The sequence below is a fragment of the Corvus kubaryi genome, unplaced genomic scaffold, assembly GCF_017639235.1.
Source record: "Corvus kubaryi isolate FWS band 111438036 unplaced genomic scaffold, C.kubaryi_AGA036_p1.0 62624, whole genome shotgun sequence".
Lineage (NCBI taxonomy): Eukaryota > Metazoa > Chordata > Aves > Passeriformes > Corvidae > Corvus > Corvus kubaryi.
This window is the reverse complement of record NW_024581465.1, coordinates 9566-29088: the sequence shown is the minus strand read 5'-3', so window position 1 is coordinate 29088 and position 19523 is coordinate 9566. Positions and strand designations below refer to the sequence as shown.

Sequence of the window (19523 nt, the reverse complement as noted above, 5' to 3'; positions counted from 1 at the left end):
ACTGTGGGATAGTGGCGGTGTGAGGGGCTGGAGGAGCGCGCGGGGCATTGTGGGATAGTGGCGGTGTGTGTGAGGGCGGCGGGAGGGTTTGTGTTGTTATAAGGTTTTTTTATTGTTATTTTTTGGAGTTTTTTTGGTTTTTAGTACGGTTTTTTTCTTGCTATTATTAGGGGAGGTTTTGTTATTGTTTTAGGTTGTTAGTACATTTTTTTTCTTGCTCTTATTAGGGGGGTTTTGCTATTATTTTAGGGTGTTAGTACGTTTTTTTTCTTGCTATTATTAGGGGGGTTTTGTTATTATTTTAGGTTGTTAGTACATTTTTTTTCTTGCTCTTGTCCAGCACAGAGGGCCGACTGCACCGCTCCTGCTGGGCCTCATTAATTGGTAATTAACACTCTGTTGAATCCCATTCCTTAAACAAAGCACGGCAAAGCAGAGGGATCTGCACAGACACGAGCGTGAGCAGCCTACCTTTAATCCCTTAAATACAATCATACAAATATAAAATGGAAGAATAAAATATTTACACAAAAAAAACCCCACGGGGATTCCATCAAATCCCATCTCCAGCAGGCTGGAAAAGAGGGAAACAGCTGGGGAGGGGGGGGGGGGGCAGAACCTTCCAGGTGCTTTTCCTCCCTCCCAAAATGATTCCAGCTGGATGGGGGAGGCTCATTGCAGTCCTTCAGCAGGGGAGGGATCCTCGGAACCAGAGGCACTTGAAGCAATCCTGGCTTTCCCAAATTCCTGCAGGCAGCCAAGGGAATTTTGGTTGCCCATCCCAGGATCCCCGGTGGCCATGAGGAAAAATTCCCCCTGGAAATTCCAAGTCAGGCTCACCCTGGCAGTGTTTGGTCCAAAATCCTGGCTCAGCTGCTCCCTCTCCCAGCCCGGCTCTCCCGAATTGCCCTCGATTCCGAGTCCAAAGGCAGCGTCCATCCGTCAATTCCAGAGTTGACATAGTAACTCCAGGCTTTTTTGGGGATTCACTGTCCAGGGAATCCCAGCAGGGGGATGAGGGGGAGCTTTGATCCCATCCTGGGATGGCTCTGGAGATGGCATCTGTGTCCTCCCAAGAGAATTCCAAGTGCTTTGTCCTCTGCTGTGTGGGAGGAGCCGCCGGCACAGCCTCGGGATCAGCTGGGCCCGGAATTTCGGGATAACTGAGTGCACATTCTGCCTATTCCTAACAATCCAACTGTGCTTCGAGCCAGGAAAAGCATCTCCTCCACGGATCCAACAACATTTACAGGATGTGGGGGAAGGAATTTTCCTTTTTTTTTTTTTGGTGGTGTGTCTTTTTTTTGGGTTTTTTTTTTTGAAAAAAAAACCAACCCAACCCTGCCCATCTCAGCTGTCAATCATCTCCGAGAGTTCCAGCAGGAGATCATCCTCATCTTTCCCTGGATCCAGGTCGATTTCTGCTTCCAGTTTTCCTCCTGAGATCTCCCAGATGAGCTTCTCAAAGTCGTCCTCCACGGACAGGGGGGGTTTGGAGGAGCTGGCGGAGCTGAGGCGCCGCAGCTTCACCGGAACTTCCAGGGAGGAGGAGGAGCCGGACACCTCTGACTGTGCCAGGGAATCTGCCTGGCTCCCCACGTGCAGCTCGGGGCTGGGAGAAACAAGGAAAGGGGAAAATCAGCGTGGGATGTTCCTTAGGTGGGGTTTACCAGGTGAATGTTCCCATGGGAGGTGGTGATGGAGGGAATTTGGGAGGTTGGGATTAGGGTTTGGGAAGTTTAGGATGAGCTGGAGCAGTTGGGGGTTTGGGTATGAGGAAATAGAGGTGGAAGTTGAGGGGAGAAGGGGTGAGAAAAAAAACCCAAAAAGTCACTGGAAAAAAAAAAATCCCAGGAAGTCATTTAAAAGAGATTCAAAGAAGGCACTGGAACTCCAAAAAGGTGCTGAAGAGGAACCCCAAAATCACTGGAAAAAAAACACCAAAAAGTCACTGGAAAGAAACCCCAAAGGCGCTGAAAAGAAACCCCAAAAAAGTCACTGGAAAAAAACAACTAAGTTGCTGAAAAGAAACCCCAAAAGTGCTGAAAAAAAAACCCCAAAAAGCCACTGAGAAGAAACCCCAAAGTCATTGAAAAGAAACCCCAAAAAGCCACTGAGAAGAAACCCCAAAGTCACTGAAAACAACCCCCAAAAAGCCACTGAAAATAAACCCCAGTCCCTGAAAAACACCCCCAAAAGTCACCAGAAAAACTCCAAAGTCACTGAAAAAAACCTCCAAAAAGTCACTGAAAAGAAACTGCAAAGTCACTGGAAAGAACCCCAAAAAGTCACTGAGAAAAACCCCAAAAAAGTCACTGGAAAGAAACCCCAAAGTCATTGAAAAGAAACCCCAAAGGCACTGAAAAGAAACCCCAAAAAGTCACTGGGAAGAAATCCTAAAAAAATCTCTGAAAATAAACCTTGAAGTCAGTGAAAAAAAACCCCAAAAAGCCACTGAAGTCCCTGAAAAAAAAACCCCAAAAGACTGGAAAGAAATCCCAAAAAGCCATTCAAAAGCTGTGCCCAAGCACAGCATTTTCAGAAAATCCCTTAACAAGTTCTGCTGCTCCAGGAATTCATTCCAACAATTCTTTTGTTGTTGTTTTGTTGGATTTTGGCACCAATTTCCTTAAAACTCTGATTTTCCACACGTGGACGACCCCACATCCGATCCCAGGGATCAGGAAGGACAAGGACAAGCTGGGATTGCTGTTACCTGCTCTGGGAATTTTCTCTCCGAGGGATGGAGGCCGGGTTGTCCTCTGGAGCAGCCGGAGCCACGGCCTGGGAAGGAAGAGGAGGAGAAGGAAAAGCAGGATAATTATTATAAATATATAAAAGAAACCCTAAAGGCAATGAAAACAACCCCCAAAAAGTCACCAAACCCTAAAAAGTCACTGGGAAGAAATCATAAAAAAATCTCTGAAAAGAAACCTCAAAGTCACTGAAAAGAGCCCCAAAAAAGTCACTGAAAATAAACCCCGAAGGTACCGAAAAGAAACCCCAAAGGCACCAAAAAGAAACCTCAGAGTCACCGAAAAGAAATCCCAAAGTCCCTGAAAAAAGCCTCAAAAAAGTCACCAGAAAAAACCGACAAAGTCACTGAAAAAAACCCCAAAAAGCCACTGAGAAGAAACCCCAAAGTCCCTGAAAAAAGCTCCCAAAAAGTGACTGAAAATAAACCCCAAAGGTACCGAAAAGAAACCTCAGAGTCACTGAAAAGAAACCCCAAAGTCCCTGAAAACAACTCCCAAAAAGTCACCAAACCCCAAAAAGTCACTGGGAAGAAATCCTAAAAAAATCCCTGAGAAGAAACCTCAAAGTCCCTGAAAAAAAGTCACCGAGAAGAAACCCCAAAGTCCCTGAAAATAAACCCCAAAAAGTCACCACATAAAAATGCAATATTTTAGGAGATTCTTCCTTTGCTGCTTCACCAAAATAGTGAACCCAGGGTATTCCTGAAATGAGGAATTTTCTGCCTTTTTTCTTTTTTTTCTTTTTTTTTAAGGAATTTTTTCCCTTTTAAGGGATGAAATCCTTCACAAATCCCAGCAGGGAATAATGAAGGAGATGCTTCCAAAGCAGGAATGTGCTGCTCCCCTGACACTTCTGGGGGGGGGGGGTTAAAAGGCACCAGAGAGCTGGGGAGGTTCCAGTTTTCCAGGTTTTTTCCAGGAATTTTCCAGGAATTTGGCTTTACCTTGGCTGAGGGCTCCTTGGTGTCCCCGCTGGTGGCACTGAGGGGTTTCACTGCCACCACGGCCGGGGGGTGGCCCTCGGGACCCTTCCTCTTCAGGGGCTGCTTGGGGGAGGCTTTGCCATCCAGAGGCTTCAGGCACACCTTGGATTTGGCTGGAATGAAGGGAAGAGAGGAATGATCCAGCTCGGGGTGAAAAAAACAAATCGGGTTTGCTTCAGAATCCCAGAATTCCAGGATGGTTTGGGGTGGGAGGGACTTTTAAGGATCATCCAGGGTCATCCTGTGTGTTCCAGGGATGCTTTTCCCTATCCCAGGCTGCTCCAGCCTGGCCTTGGGCACTCCCAGGGATGGGGCAGCCATGGATTCTCTGGGAATTCCACCCCATTCCCTCCCCAGCACCACAGGGAGGAATTGCATCCCAATATCCCACCCAGCCCTGCCCTCTGGCAGTGGGAAGCCATTCCCTGTGTCCTGTCCCTCCATCCCAAGTCCCTCTTCTCCAGCTCTCCTGGAGCTTCTTGATCTCCTGGAAAAAGCTCTGAAGTCTCCCTGGATCCTTCTCTTTCCCAGCCTGAACATTCCCAACATTCCCACCCTGTCTCCACAGGGAATGAGCTCCAGTCCCTTCAGCAAATTCCTTCTCTGGATTTGCTCCAGATATTCCCAACCCTCCTTATCTGGTAGGAACTCCAGCATTCCACATCTTCCCCCTCTCCTCCCCTGCTGCCCACATTCCCTGGCATTCCAGGCTGGGAATGACCTCACCCTGAGTTTTCCCACCAAAAATCCCAAGCCCTTTTCCCAGAACATTCCCTAAGGGAACACCCAACACCTACTTTTAGCTTTCCTCTCCAGCACCTGAGCTTCCTTTTTCCCTGGAGACGCCGCAGGATCCTTCTCCGGGTTTCCCACCCCGTCCTCCTGGAATTTCACCACTTTCCTCCTGCCCAGCTGATGAGCTGATCCCACAGCAGATTCGGGGCTCCCTGATCCTGGAGTTTTCTCCTTGTTTTTTTCGGGTTTTTCAGCTGGAATTGGCCCAGCTCCTTTCTGGAGTTTCTCCTCCTGGCGCTGCTTCAGCTGACGCTTCTCCCACATGATTTCCTCCAGGCTCTTCACCTGAACTCCAGAATTCCCTGCATTCTGAGAAGGGGGGAAAAAAAGATCCCAGGAGGGTTATTAGGATAAAAAATCTAGGGATAAAAATCTGTGGATTCATTAAGGAATTTTGAGGGGCAATCCCTCCAAAATGGCTCCACGGGGCACGGTGGAAATCCAGTCTTTTTTTGGCATAAAATGAGATCCCTGCCATGAAAATGCAGTTTTAAAACTGCAATTCCCAAAAAAACCCCAAGTTTTAATGGAGCAGGAGGCTCTGGCTGGAGCCTATCCAGTGATTTTAGGGAATGTAAAGTCATCCAAGCTCCTCCTCCCCCCCCGAGCCTGATTTCCTCTAAAATTCCAATTTTTGGGATTAAAATATTCAGTTGGGGATTTTAAAAGTTTGCCAGGGAAAAATCACTGAAAGCAAAAATATTTTCCCCACCTGCGGTTCTTATTCATTGTCAGGTATAATCAGATTAATGAGTTCAAATTAAGTACTTAATTAATTCTAAGGGGGGGGATGTGTTTTCTGGGAATTTTACTGATCAAACTGACAGCATTTAATGAATTCCCAAATGAGGAAAAGTGGGAAAAAGTAAAGAATAGGAAACAAAACGTGCCAAAATTATTTGGGAAATGTGTCATTTTATGCCCAAATTGATCAGAATTTGAGGGTTTTATTCTAAACCTGTTCAGACTCACCTCAGCAGGTGCAGAGACTCCTTTGGGGGAAGGTTTGTTCAGCTCCACAATCATTTTTTCTTCTCTTCCAGGTGCTTTAAACCAAGGAAAACATAGAAAAATTGGTCCAGAGTAGAAATAAATCACCTTGGGGGGGGTTTTATTTCCCTATTTTTAATAACAGGAAGCAATTCCTGCAGGATTTTCTCTCTGCCTCAGCGCCATCATCTCTTTTTCCATGGATTCAAGCATCTTAACGATGAGATTTTTAATGCCCTCGTGGTCAGGCGTTGAGAAACCCTTCCCAAAAAATATTCCAAAGAGGAATGGAATGGATTCCAGCACAGGGAAGACCCCACAAAGCCAGGCCAGAAAAAAGCAAGGTGGGAATGACACTATGAAACTCCTTAAGGAGTGAATTTTCCAGTGGAAAACACACAAAATTCACAGAATTCATGGAAAATCCCGTGATCCTTTTAAATCTGAAGCCTGAAAGCTCCTCAAGGAATGAATTTTCCAGTGGAAAACACATGGAAATTCATGGAGAATCCCGTGATCCTTCCAACTCTGGAGCCTGAAAGCTCCTCCAGGAATCAATTTTCCAGTAGGAAACACAGAAATTCATGGAATTCATGGGAAATCCTGTGATCCTTCCTACTCTGGAGCCTGAAAGCTCCTCAAGGAATCAATTTTCCAGTGGGAAACACATGGAAATTCATGGAAAATTCACGATCCTTCCAACTCTGGAGCCTGAAACTTTTCAAGCGCCCACGGAAGGGAAACTCCAAGGGATTCCTGAGTAAATTGGGATTTGCTGCCAAGGGGAAGCAGCTCCCTCCTCACCTATGACCTTGGTGACCCGGAGCAGTTTCCTGCCCCTCAGGGCTGCCTCGGGCGGGGCAGGAGGAGCAGGAACGTTCTCCCCACTCTGCTGCATCCTCAGGGCTTTCTCCCTCTTGATCTCCTCCAAGGTTTTGATCCGCACTTCTCCGGCCGCTTTGGCTCTTCCCGGCTCTGCCAGCTGCACCCTTCCCACCACAGCTGGGGCAGGAATGTTCTGTTTCCCAGGATCAGCCTCAGCTTTGGCTTTGCTGGAGAATTCCTCGGGTTTTTCCTTCTCTTCTCCCAACCTCTTGTGGTTTTTCTCTGCCAGGGCTCCCGCCAGGGATTTGATGCGGACGGCCGGGGAGGATCTGGCTCCGGGGTTGGGATCTTCTGTTTTCCTGCCTTCTCCTGGGATTTTGGCTGGGGGTTCCCCTCGCCTCTGGTTGGCTCTTTCCAGACGGATTTCCTCCAGGGTTTTCACCCGGATCTCCTCGATGGGTTTGGCAGCTTTGTCTGTATTCAGCAAAAATCAAAGCCGGCGAGAAGCGGCAGTTAAAGGGATTTTATCCAAGGATTTTGGGAAAAGTCTCCAAAATTTCTCCCAGCACTGAGGGAATTTGGGATTGAGGGCTCTCAGTGTAGCCTTGGGTGGGAAGGACCTTAAGGATCATCCAGGGACACCTTTCACTATCCCAGGGCGCTCCAACCCGGCCGTGGACACTGCCAGGAATCCAGGGGCAGCCACAGCTTCTCTGGGAATTCCATCCCAGCTCCTCCCCACCCTCCCAGGGAACAATTCCATCCCAATATCCCATCTAAACCTATTCCCCATCAGTGTGAAGCCATTCCCCTTGTCCTGGCACTCCATGCCTTGGAAATATTCCCTCCCCACCTTTCCTGCAGGCTCCCTTCAGGCCACAATGAGATCACCCCAAAACTTCTCCTCTCCAGGATGAACAATCCCAATTCCCTTAACAATAAAGTTCTCTCCCTCCTTTAAACCACTTGGATTTGGAAAAGCAGAGCCAGTTATCCTTTAAAATTAACAATTTAAGGTTGTATGGGAGATATTGGGAAGAAAACAAAAAAAGGGAAGGAATATTCCAAATCCAATGTTTACCTGTCTCTGTGCTGCTCTGCTCAGAGGGCAGCCCCAGCCTCTCCTTCAGGGACTTGAGGACTTGAACTAAAAAAAACCAACCAGGAAAAGTTAAAAAAGTGGCAGAAATCCCAATTTTGTGTGGGAAACGAGACAGGAGAGAACCTCAGCAGGATTCAGAGGGACCATGAGCCCTCAAACCAAGGTGCAAAAAGAACCGTGAGGAGAAAGGAGGAACAGAAAGTCCCAACAGAAAACCTGGAGAAAAATTCCAGGTGGGAAATCCAGGAGTGTTTGGTACCTGTGCCTCTCTTTGGGGCCTTGTCAGCATTTCCCTGCAGCTCTGCCTTCCTCCCCAGCCTGTCAGCAACGTTCCTCCTCAGGGGAAGGAAAGTTTTCCCAGCTTCAGAAAGACACAAAATGAGAAATTCTTTCAGAATTATTCTTCTGTGGGAGGGTTTAAGAACAATCCCCCAGGAATCTGAATCCTCCCAGGTCGATTTTATTTTTAAAATATTTGTGGTGTTTGGTTGCTAAGAGAATTTGCTGTTTCTGCTGTCAGTACTTCACAAAAAGCTCTCACCCATGAGGGTTTTCCTTTTTCCCAGTCTGTCAGGAAGATTCAGCTGGATCACAGGGTCCTCCCCTAAAATAAAGAAGGATCTCTTCAGTGCACAGAAAATCAGGAAAACCATCCCAATTCCAGCTCTTATCCCAAAAAATGACATTTTCTGGCAGCCAAACCACAGGAACTGAAAGAAGGACTGGGAGGAGAAATGGTTTCAGTGATAAAACTTCCTGAGCTTTAATTCCAAACAAATCCAGCACCTACAAATTCCAAACTTTTCCAACACAACCACAGCCTTGGAAATTCAAATCAGGAAAAGGCAACACCACATGTGTGAATTATCCTAATGAGCAATAATTTGGGTTAGGAGCCGTGGAATGGGAATTTTGGGATTTGGGATTACCTTCCTTTGAGGAGAGGGTCACAGTTCTCAGCACGGTCCGGACGTTTTCCTTCTCCGGCACCGGAATGCTCCGGGCTTGGAGGGGATCCACAGCCACTCCTGAAGGACCTTCTGCATGGAAAAACATGGAAAAATCAGGATATTTAGCAATTTCCCTTGGATTTGCCCTTGGAATTCCAAGCAGGACTGGGAAAACAGGCCAGAGTAAGCCCCCCCCTCAAAAAACATGGAAGGCTGTCCCTGCAGGAGCTCCCGAGAGTGCCAAAAAAAACTTCTTTCTCTTGCAAATTATCCAAGGAAAATCAGGATTAAAGCCAAGGATGAACAGAAGGCAGACGGATAAGAAAGGAGGGATATTAAGGATATTAACTCACCACCTTGTTTTTTGGCTTTTTCCTTGAGTTTCTTCAGCTTGATCTCTTCCAGGGTTTTTATCCCGAAATTTAAGTTGTCATCTGGAAGCAGAGAGTAATTCAGGAACTTGAGGTCAATTCTTCCCAAAGTATTTGGGATAAACCCTGTCAACACTCCCCAGCAGTTAAAAACCCCCAGAACAGTTGGGATTTTGGAAAACTCACACCTTTTTTTCACCCTCCAGGGGAAAATCCACACTTTTAAGCACTAATTCATGGAGAGGGATTAAAGATTCCTTTATCACTTGGATATGGATTTCCACAGTGCTTGAAAGGACATCTGCAGACATCTAAACTCCACTTAAACTCTTTAAACTCCACTTAAACTCTATTTTGTCCCACAAAACCAAGCCAGAAGGATTTTCCCTGCTTGGGGAACACGATCAGGTGGGAATGAACTCCCGGATTCCATTCAGCATTCCTGAGTTCTGTTGTATTTTAGGAATATTTTGCTTTTCATTGTCCAATCTTCCTCCCAATCCCTCCCTCCTGCAGCTCTTGGAATACCTTGCTTTGCACTGGAATTGGATTTCCTGGTGGAAATCACCCTCAGCCCATTGTGGGTTTCTGTGGTTGGTGGCTGGACTGGGGTTTTGGTTTCTTCTCCTTCTTCAGAAAGCTGGTCTGGAAGGGAAAATGAAACTCCAAATTAATTCACTTCTGGAGCAGGGATTTAGCCAAGATTTTTCATTTTCAGATGGTTCACCCAATATTTCAATCCATAAAAACATTCAGGAGCTCTTCTCTGTGGCTTAAACCACTGCAAAATCCACACATTTTGCGATTTCTGTTTTGATTTAAAGCAGGAACGTTCTAAATAATTCAAGATTTCTCACCATCATCATCTTCATCATCATCTGCAGCGTTGATGACGACTGGGGGATGGGTGGGACTCGGGACATTCTCGGAGTTTTCCACTTTCATCACCCCCCTGAGCTGTGGGGAAGGGTTGGACTGCACAGAGAGTTTGTTCTGCTGCATCTGCACCATTTTCACCTCGTCCTCCGCAGCCTCAGGGGGACTTGGAAGAGTGGCTGGAACAGCAAAATCAAACCTGACTCAGAAATTCCAAACTTTGACCCCAAACGTTGTAGATTTGATAAGAAAACACACCCAGATCCGGTTCCTTATTCCCCAGCCAGAAAGGGATCAAAGGAGAGAGGAGGAAAGGAACTTTAAAAAGCAAAAATCACAAAGCGGCATAAAAATTCCAAACTCCGAATTTCACTCCATTCCCGTGACTGCAAACCTCTCCTTCAGCCAGAAACCACCAGTTCCTTGAGCCTCCACATCATTTTAAGGAATATCCACCATTAATTCATGAATATTTCAAGGAGAAAAGAAGTGAAAAACTCACTTTTGCTCGGGGGTAGGAAGAGCCCGTCCACGTAACGTCCCTTGGTGTGGTGGAAAGCACAGTTGTGCTTCTGGCAGCCTCCTGGCTGGTTCTCCCAGTAACAAGCGATCTCACTCCTCTTTTTCTGAGGGAAAAATCCCAAATCCAAGCTCAGGGAATTCTGCCTTGGATCTACAAACAGACTCAGGTTCCCAACAGGCCACAGGGAAGGGGTGAAATGTCATTGCAGAGGGCAGCTTCTCACTGGAAGTATTTTAGGGCTTAGAAAGGAGGTTTTCTAGGCTGGAAAAACTGGGTATTATCTGGATTTGCTTTGCTGTTGTTCAGGTGGAGAAGACAGGAGACTGTCACACAGAAATTCAGGATTAAATTAATGCAAAATCCAAAAGAATGGGATTATTCACAGGGAAATATTTCCATGTTCAGATTTCAACTGCTGGTGGAATCAACCTGAATTTATCTTTCAGAGCTTTAGCTCCTTCCCATCTTTTTTCTGTACAATTCCAAAAGGTCAGGATAAAGTTTTGTGGAGAAATTCAAGGCGGAAGAGCCCTGACAGGGCCATTTTCCAGCTCTCAGGAATAACCTGTTTCCCACCCCATTTAAGCAGTGGGATCCACGTGGTTGCTCTGGCAAAAATTTTGGGAATAACATCACTTCACACCAACATTTCCTGCCGGGAAACACCTTAAAAATGGATTTTTTTTTTTTTTTCCCCCTCCTCCACCTCCCTCCTAGCAACCCAAATCCCTCTAAATCTCTGATGGAAAAGCACATTTATCCCCTCCTCACCCCTCCCAAAATCCCTGGGAAGTGCTGTCGAGGTTTTGGGATGAGGAGAGGTTATTTTTTTAGGGAACACTCACGTCGATTTCCATGTGCCTGAACCTGCAGACATTCCTGAAGCAACGCCCCTCCTGCCACAGGGTGCAGACGGTCTCGCTTCCCAGGGCGGCCTCACAGTGGCGGAAGGCACAGCTGTCTCCCTGAAATCCACGGGAAATCAGCAACAAAACCAGGGATGGGAAAAGCACACAGCTTTAAAAAAATCCCCCTTTTTAAGAGCTGGGAGCGGAGTAATGAATGAATGAATGAATTAATTAAGAGGAATTTGTTTCATCGCATTCTTGGCGCTCCTGGCTTGAGAAGGAGGAGAAGGGAATGAAAGAATTGCGAAGGGAATTCGATCCAGACTCACCTTGTTGCATGTGGAATAGAAGAAGAAGTAGCAGTCGTCTCCGTGGTTGGACATGCTGCAGAAATCCTTGGAAAAGCTCAGGGTTTTGCTCTCAGGGTCTTCCTCCAGCCTGGGCAAGAATTGGCTTCGCTTCCTGGCACTCAAAGGCTTCTCCTGGTTTAGCAGTGAAAGCTTCTTTTTAAAAGTAACCCTAAAGAAAGGGATAATTCATAAAAATGATTGGTTTTAGAGTTGTTTCCTATTTATCAAATTCATCTTTGGAGGGAGGCAACGACTGGAAATCAGCTGGGCACAAAAACGAAGCCGAATTTGTCTGCAATTCTGTTTTTAAAATGGGAAATGCAGAGAGATTTTTGGTCAGATTTGTCCAAAACTGCAGGAATTTTGTCTGCACAAATTCGATGCCGTGACCTTAATAACAGTTGTGTGTTTTGAGGTAGAAAAAACTTAGGGTGTGACCCAAAATAGAGCCACTTCTTCAAAAATTGGGTGTCATTCTGAGTTACCAATGATACAGTAATATATGATTATTTCATCTATTATTTCACATTTTGCATTATTAATATCATCTATTATTTCCTACTTGAAATGAAACTTTAATTTTAGGGTGTGACCCAAAAGCAACCCAATTTCTTCAAAAATTGGGTGTAATTTGGAGTTCTCAATAATATGGTAACATTCTATTATTATCACATATTATTTCCTACTATATTATTAATGTATTATCTCCCATTTGAAATTAAACTTTAAGGTGTGACCCAAAAGTGACCCAATTTCTTCAAAAATGGGGTGCCATTCTGAGTTATCAATGACATGATGATATTATACTATCACCTATTATTTCCCATTTGAAATTCAACTTTAATTTTAGGGTGTGACCCAATTTCTTCAAAAATTGGGTGCAATTTTGAGCCATCAATGATACGATAATATTGTGTTATTTTCACATCTTGTTTCACGTTATATTATTAATATCACTTCTTATTTCCCGTTGGAAATCAAACTTTAATTTTAGGGTGTGACCCAAGGTTAAAAAAAAAAAACCTGATTGTAATTCTGAGTTCTCAACGACATGACAACATTTTATTATGATCATGTATTATTCCATGTTCTATGATTAATATAATCGATGATTTCCCATCTGAAATTAAACTTTAATCGTTAGGTATTAATAATAATCACATCATAACATCACAGCTCAACACCGAGCCTTCACATCTCAACAACATTAATTGGAAATACCACCATTAATCGATTTTAACAGCTCACTGATCATTTCCATGGAATCCAAGCACTACATCCCGGATTTTTTCCCAATCCCAGAGGATTTTTGGGGCTCACCCACCTGGCCACGTTCAGCACAGGCTTTGATCTTCCCAGCCATGCAGTTCCCTTCTCCTGTAGGCCGAAGGAGTCCGTGAATGAATAACAAAGGGGCAGACAGAATTTTCCTCCTCACAATTCCAAGGGAACCTCTCAGCCAACAATTCCACAATTCCAAACTCTGAGGTGCTCTTAAAACAATCTGACAAACTAATGGAGGAATCAAGTCCATTGGAATACTGTCACACTGGAGACAGCCAGGGATATTTTAGCTCTTCCAAAAAAAACCAAAAAAATAAAAACCAAAAAGAACCATAAAAAAAGAACCAACAAAAAAAATTTTTAAAAAGCCCCAGCGCCTTTTTTAAAGATGAACTCGGGATTCAAAGTGGCTGCAAAAATGAGGCTCCATCTTCCACAGCTGGGGAATTTCTAATTTTTTTTTTTTTTAATTTTTTTTTTAATTATTTAATTCAGTAAGTTGCAATTTCGGGTCTTCCAAGATTTCTTCACCTATTAAGAAAACACAAAAACCTTCCCCCGTCTTTATGACCTGTACAGCAAACCCCCCCCCCCCAAATAATCGTGTGTATAAACCCACAAATGTGTTTATACACACCCCAAAAAAGGGAGGGATAGCAAAGTCAGGGAGAAAACCAGCAAAAAATCAGCGATTTTAGCCCATTTCCCACATCAAACTGCAGGCAAAGTCTCTCATTTGGGAGAAAACTGGGCAGAAAAACGAGATTATTTCCATAATTTTGGACGAGGTGAGATCAAGGTGATGATTGTGAGAGGCAATGTGGGGACACATGGACAGCACAAGGGACAAACACATCCATCCACACCCATCCATCCCCCGGGAACGGCTCTGCCCTCATCAGGAAGTGCATCCAAGGAAAAGCAGGGAGCAGCTCAGGGATGCAGCAAGCTCTGGGAAAGCAGGGAGCTGCTTTGGGAGCGGCATGGCTGCACGGATTGGGAATTTGGATTGGGAATTCGTTGGTTTTCCATCAAATCTTACAATTTTGGCATCGTGTGCTGTTCCCTAATCCATTTATCCATCATTATCCAATGGTTTGGATCTGATTCAGCAGCTGCTTGGGTTTTTGGTGCCACCAAAAAATGGGTTTATTGGGCATTTTTTGAATGTGAGATCACATATTTCTTTTGGATATTCTTATTTTTAAAAAAAAATCACATTTTTGGGTTTCTTTTCCACACCTGCAACCAGACCAGCTAAAATCCAAATAAAAGTAAATTTACCCCTCTCATATTTCTGTGCAAAGGATTTCTGACTCCTTGGTCCCCCCCCCCCCCGCAAAACTCAGTGAAATTGTTCTTTACAGGTTAAGAATAAATGCTTGGAACCTTTTACTCACACAAACACTAGTGAATTTTCCCAGGATTTTTTTTTTTTTTTTTGGCAGGGAATTTTCCCAAATCTAAAATAAAGAGAGGAAAAGTTGGGTTCTTGTATTAGTGACTGGGTTGTGGGGTTTTTTTTGACTGCTTGACAAAGGGAATAAAACAGGAATTAAGTGCAGGGTTTCCTCCCCTTCTTCCATCTCCACGGGGTTAATTCACTTTGGACCTTCAAAACCAGACTTGGGGTCATGGAGATTCCTGGCAATCTACTCCTAAAAATTCCTGGAGCTCCTTCTTGTGGAAGTTCAACGTTTTTCCAGGTGTTTCCCCAACGCTGTCGGGAGTTAAAATTAAATTTCAAGCCTGAATTCTTCAGTTTGCTCAAGCCAACACTTAAATCCGTGGGAATTAGGGGCCATTCCTGGCTGACAGCAGGAATTCAAACCCAAATCAGGAGGAATTCCCAGTCTGGAAGGTGGCATTTCCTTTCCTCAGGCAGTCAGACACACCTAAAATGCAACATTCCTACATCCACCACCCTGGGGGGAAAGAAAATCCCTTCAGATTTAATTCCTTCATAAACTACATCAGCATTTTGCCTTCCACATTTTTCCCACATTCCTGTTCAGACTCTGAATCTTGTTTAAAGAGTGGGAATAAAGCAAAGCTTTAAAATAAAGAACAACAACAGAAAAAAAACCCCCAACCAAAAAACCACACAAAAAAACCTCCCAATGAAAACCCCTCAGAGTTCTAAACTCCATCAAGGTAATTTAATTATAAAAAAGGTTCATTAAAACCCTTTTTTTTTTTTCTTTTTTCCTTGCATTTTAAACTGGTGTCAAGGTGGCAATCAAAAAAAAATGAAAATCCAAATAAAAATGAGTAACTCTGGTGCACCCAGCAGGTCTCGAATTAATTAAAATTAACGAGAATCTTAAACCCTTTCTTGTCCAGAACACATTTCAAATTTTGTAGGAGAATATTTTCAAACCAATTTTTTGTAAAAAAAAAATAAAGTCAAATAAATAAAAAATGCAGTAGCTGAGGGTCAGGAAAAACCAGGCCAAAAAACCAACACCAACTTTATATTTTTGAAGGGAAAATACATAAAAACACCCGAGAGAAGCTTTCTTGAACCTCCCTGCGGGGAATTCTCGGGTTTAAAGTCCCCTGATTCCCCTGGAAAAGCCTCTTCCTGCTGCTCCATTTGTGCCTTTAATTCCTGACAACAACATTTGATGATTCACCCCCGTTTATCAAGAAGGAAGAGCACCAGGAATTAGACATTTTAACTCCCTTTCCAGCCATTTTTTCACTGTCCACCAGCTTTTCCTCCTCAGGAATCAATCCCAAACTAAAGGAAGCTGCTACATCCACTCCTGGATAAGACAGGAATAATTGAAGAAAATAATTCAAGAAAATAAACTCAATTTTTTTTCCCTATTTCTGAGCTCAACCCCAGGGCCTGGTAGAGATTTCCTGGGATAATTCCTCCTTTTCACTGGAATGTCTTATTAAATCCCAAAGGGACTCGATTTCCCCTGGAAGCAGCCCCTTGGAAAGGTGTCATTGGAGCCGGGAAGTGACACCACCAGGAAGTTTTCCCTGGAGAGCTCCTGGAACACCTGGACACATCCAGCAACACCTCCAGCCCACCTGCTCTGCTTCAGGTGTGCCCAAACTCAACCCCAAACCCCTTTATTCCCCAGGAGATCTCCTTTTATTTTTTTTTTACAGCCAAATAAAGCCGGGTTTTATTTGGGAAGTGTGACCCTGAGTGCAATTCTGGGAATAACCTGGAGGCCCCACACACCGCAACAACAAAAAAAACCTCCTTTTGGCGTTCCCACAACAAAAATCGACGGCAGAAAGCAGAAACCTCTCAGCTCCAACCTTTAAAAAACAAGAAACCCCCAACAACGTCACCCAATTGCGTTGTTTTAACAACCTACGGGAGGAATTCAGACCCGGTGCATCCAGAGTTACTCAGCTCATGAAGTTCTTTTGGGGAATGAGGAGAAATTAGGTGACTACATTAGAAATGCCCCTCAGACGCGTTGCTACAACAGGAAGGAACGAGGTTTTACCTGAAAACAAGGAGATTTATAAAGCACCTGCGCTGGGATTGCAAATCTGAGGGGGCGGCCGAGCCCCGTGGAAAGGCCTCGGGCCTACCCCGGGCACGCAGCTCCCCCCTCCCCAAAGCCCCGCGGGCAGGAAACCCACCTCAGCCCGGCTTTATTCCCACCTAATCCCCCTCATTCCACCTCCCCCCACCTCACCCCGGGGGTCCCCTCACCGCCCCGCTCCCGCTGTGGGGAGAGCGCGGCGGGGGACGCGCGGCCTGCGGGCCCTTGCGGGGGGAGCCGGGGCCGAGCCAGGAGCCCCCCCACCCTCATCTCCCAACAACCGCCGCGGGGCTCCGAAGCGCTCTATTTACGGTCGATCAGGGAGTTTTACCGAGCCCCCGGGGGCCGCCGTGTCGCCGCCGCGCTGTCCCCGCGATCCGCCGGGGCCGCCGCCGCCGCGTCCCCGGTGCCCCGCTCAAAGATGGCGCCCGGCGCGCGCGCAGCCTCAGCGGGCCCGCGGCCAAGATGGCGGCCGGAAGTGGCTTCACCGCCGGCGGCTTCCGCCCGATGGGAAGGGAGAAGGCGGGCGGGCCCCGGAAACGGAGAGGGGGTGGTGCGGGCGGGCTGGTTTTTCTGTGTTTTTTGCTTCCCCGCCCTTGGGAAAAAAACCCTCAAAAAGCTTCAAAAAGCGGGAAAAGCATTTCCCCGTGAAGCGAACAGGATCGTGTCTTTCCACCCTGCCCTGTGCCCAGAGAATTTCGGTTGGAGCATCGCTGCAGGATCATCAACCTGTTCGCCATCCCCACCGTGTCACCCACAGCCCAGAGCACTGAGTGCCGCGTCCAGTCCTTCCTTGTCACCTCCAGGGATGGGGGGACTCCAAACCTCCCTGGGCAGCTCCTTCCAAAGCCTGGCCACCCTTTCCATGAGGAAATTCCCCCTGATGTCCCAAGAATGGTCCCCACTCCCTGCCAGAGCCCCCCTGCCCGCAGCCCCTGAGGTGCCATCCCCTCCCTCACGCTCCTGAGGGGATGTGAATTCCCAACTGGAAGCTATTTTGAGTTTTCAACTCGGGTTTTTTGGCTTTTTTTTTTTTTTTTTTTTGGCATCCAGCCCGGATTATGTTCACAAAAAAAAAAAGAAAAAGAAAAAAAAATAGGAATTGTGGCTGTTGTGTTTATGGTGTTTATTTAAGAGCTGTGGGTGCGGATGCCTCCCTGGGAAAGCAGGGAAGAGAAGAGGGTGATGCTGCACAGCAAAGCTTTTACACCCCATTCCTGTCCCTTGGAATCAGCTCCAAGGATCAGCTTGGAGATGTTTTGGATTGAATTCTCTTCAACCCAGTGGGATTTTCTCATTGTGGCTCTGGAGGTGTTAAAGACATAGAGAAGACGCTGCTTCTCTGTAAAAAACAGCTCCGGTGCAATCAATGCTTGGGAATGGGAGGATTTAAGTGGGAATGAGAGGATTTAAGGGGCTGGGTGCTTTTATTTCCCGTTTTCCTTCTTTTCTGGACAAATCGCCTCTTTGGAGGCCAAAGACTCTCAGGTATGGAAGCAGGACGTGGCTCGAAGCCGATCCCAAGGAGCTGGAGATCCCAACTCCACCAAGAATCACCTCAGAAGCTCCACGTACGGCACTGGGAATGGGAAAAGGAGGATCCCTGATCCAGGGCAGCTCCTCACAGCCCAGCAGCACCATTTTGGTGGCATTTGGCAGCAATTTGGGGACTTGGCGGTGGAAGAAGAAGCGACCGAGTGACAGAAACCCCGCGCCGAGGGGAGCTTGGGTTGGTTGGGATCCCCATCCCTCTTTCCACCCCGTTCCTCGGGGAGGATTTGGGCCAGATTCCCCGAGCTGCCGGACACACGGAGGACGGCACAGTTACACGTGGGCACATTTTATTCTCTGGATGCATTCGCGCATTGGTTCTGCTCGACAGCCAAAGCTTTATTGATTCCAAACCGTTCCCCTTCTCCCTCTTCGTTTTTGTTTTTATGCTGCACCCCCTTTTCCCACCCCTCAACCACTCTGCTGCTTCCACTTTGGAGTATTCTCTCTGCTCGGAGCCTGTTTTCTCAGAAGAAGCCAACGGACAATTCATTCAGATTCTTTTTTCTTTTTTTTTCTCCCAAGATCCATATAAATTACATGCAAAACATGGTACATAGAGATTAATATCAAAATGCAATACAGATCAGGTGCACTTGAAGCTGGACTCTAGGATATGGCAAACACACCAGGGTACATATTGCTTTGAAACCACCATTGTTTTGTTTTTTAATGTCATGCATACCACATAATATTCAGTCTTTTGTTTTGTATTTTGGTTTTTTGGTTTTTTGTTGTTTTTTTTTTTTTCCCGCTTTCTCTCCCATTTTTTATACAAAAATACCAGTGCTTATTATACTGAGTTACTGAAAAAAAAAAAAAAAAAAAAGAAAAACTCGGCTCTGCGTGCCCTCTTCAAAAGAAAGTTCTTTTTGTTTTGTGAGAGTGTTGGATAAATATATATACACACACATAAATGTTGAGTTCAGACTGTATATATATATATATTTATTGAAGGGGAGGAAATAAACTAAAGGCAGTTTTAGCCATGGGCTTTGCTGGATGAAAATTGGGCTTTTGGGGAGCGGGGAAGAGCAGAGTCAGGGTGAGAGGGGGGTGCTGGCAAGAAAGAGGTGCCAAAACCCCCCAATTTGGGTGGAAAAGGAGCAGGAAAAAGGTTCCCTCGCATCCCTGGGCCTCCAAGGGAAAGCTGGGGGTGCAGGAGGGCGTTTTGGGGGCTCTGAGCTCCACGAGGGGCTGGGGACGGAGCAGAAGCGATGCAGGCCCAGGCATCCCCTCCAGGGACTTGGGGGGGTCCCTACGGTCACAGAGGGTGACAGGGACACCTCGGAGATGCCCTGGCTGGATTTGGGATGGGGTTTTTTTAACAGCCATCCCCTCAGGTCACCCTCAGAGAGGAGCTGAGAGATGGGGCGGGGGGAGGAAAACCCGCAAAGGGCGCCCATGCTAAAACGCGGCTTCGTTTGTTTCCTTCTTGAGATCGTTTGGAAAAATCTCCCTCGGAAGCTTATTGCACGGAAAACCTTTTGGCAAAAAACAAACCAATCGAGTTAAATCCCCCTCCCCAAGCCCCTCTCTCTCTCTATGTGTGCAAATCATAAAAACCTCAGCAGGAGAAAGCGAAAACGCCTCGAGCTGCCCGGCCGGCAAACGGCGCCCAGGCCGCGGTGGGGTGTCTTTGGTACCAACACGGAAAATCCACGGAAAATCCACCACCAAGGGGCCCTGCTGGCATCAAGAACTGGATGCAGAAGGATGTTCAGAGTGTTTTAATAACAAAGCATTCCAAGGCAAGTTGAACACGGATCACAACGAGGAGGAGGAGGAGGACGGGGGGGGG

At 46.1% G+C, this 19523-nt stretch overlaps 1 protein-coding gene across 2 annotated transcripts; it reads right to left on the bottom strand.

Moving 5' to 3' along the window:
- Positions 1 to 459: 459 nt before the first annotated feature.
- Positions 460 to 16549, bottom strand: LOC121672501 (zinc finger CCCH domain-containing protein 11A-like). 2 transcript variants are annotated; one of them, XM_042045167.1, is made up of 18 exons: positions 16503 to 16549; positions 12694 to 12746; positions 11349 to 11538; positions 11017 to 11136; positions 10151 to 10274; positions 9630 to 9827; positions 9301 to 9417; positions 8755 to 8835; positions 8381 to 8491; positions 7993 to 8055; positions 7711 to 7812; positions 7431 to 7496; positions 6329 to 6823; positions 5507 to 5580; positions 4537 to 4843; positions 3701 to 3852; positions 2717 to 2784; positions 460 to 1612 (listed from the first exon to the last, which is right to left on the bottom strand). In XM_042045167.1, the coding sequence occupies exons 3-18, from the start codon at positions 11400 to 11402 to the stop codon at positions 1351 to 1353; spliced, it is 2394 nt and encodes a 797-aa protein (XP_041901101.1). In that variant the 5' UTR covers positions 11403 to 11538; positions 12694 to 12746; positions 16503 to 16549; the 3' UTR covers positions 460 to 1350. The 2 variants fall into 2 exon arrangements, with proteins under 2 accessions (XP_041901101.1, XP_041901102.1); XM_042045168.1 differs by lacking the exon at positions 16503 to 16549 and having other exon boundaries at positions 8758 to 8835; positions 12694 to 16278.
- Positions 16550 to 19523: the final 2974 nt, after the last annotated feature.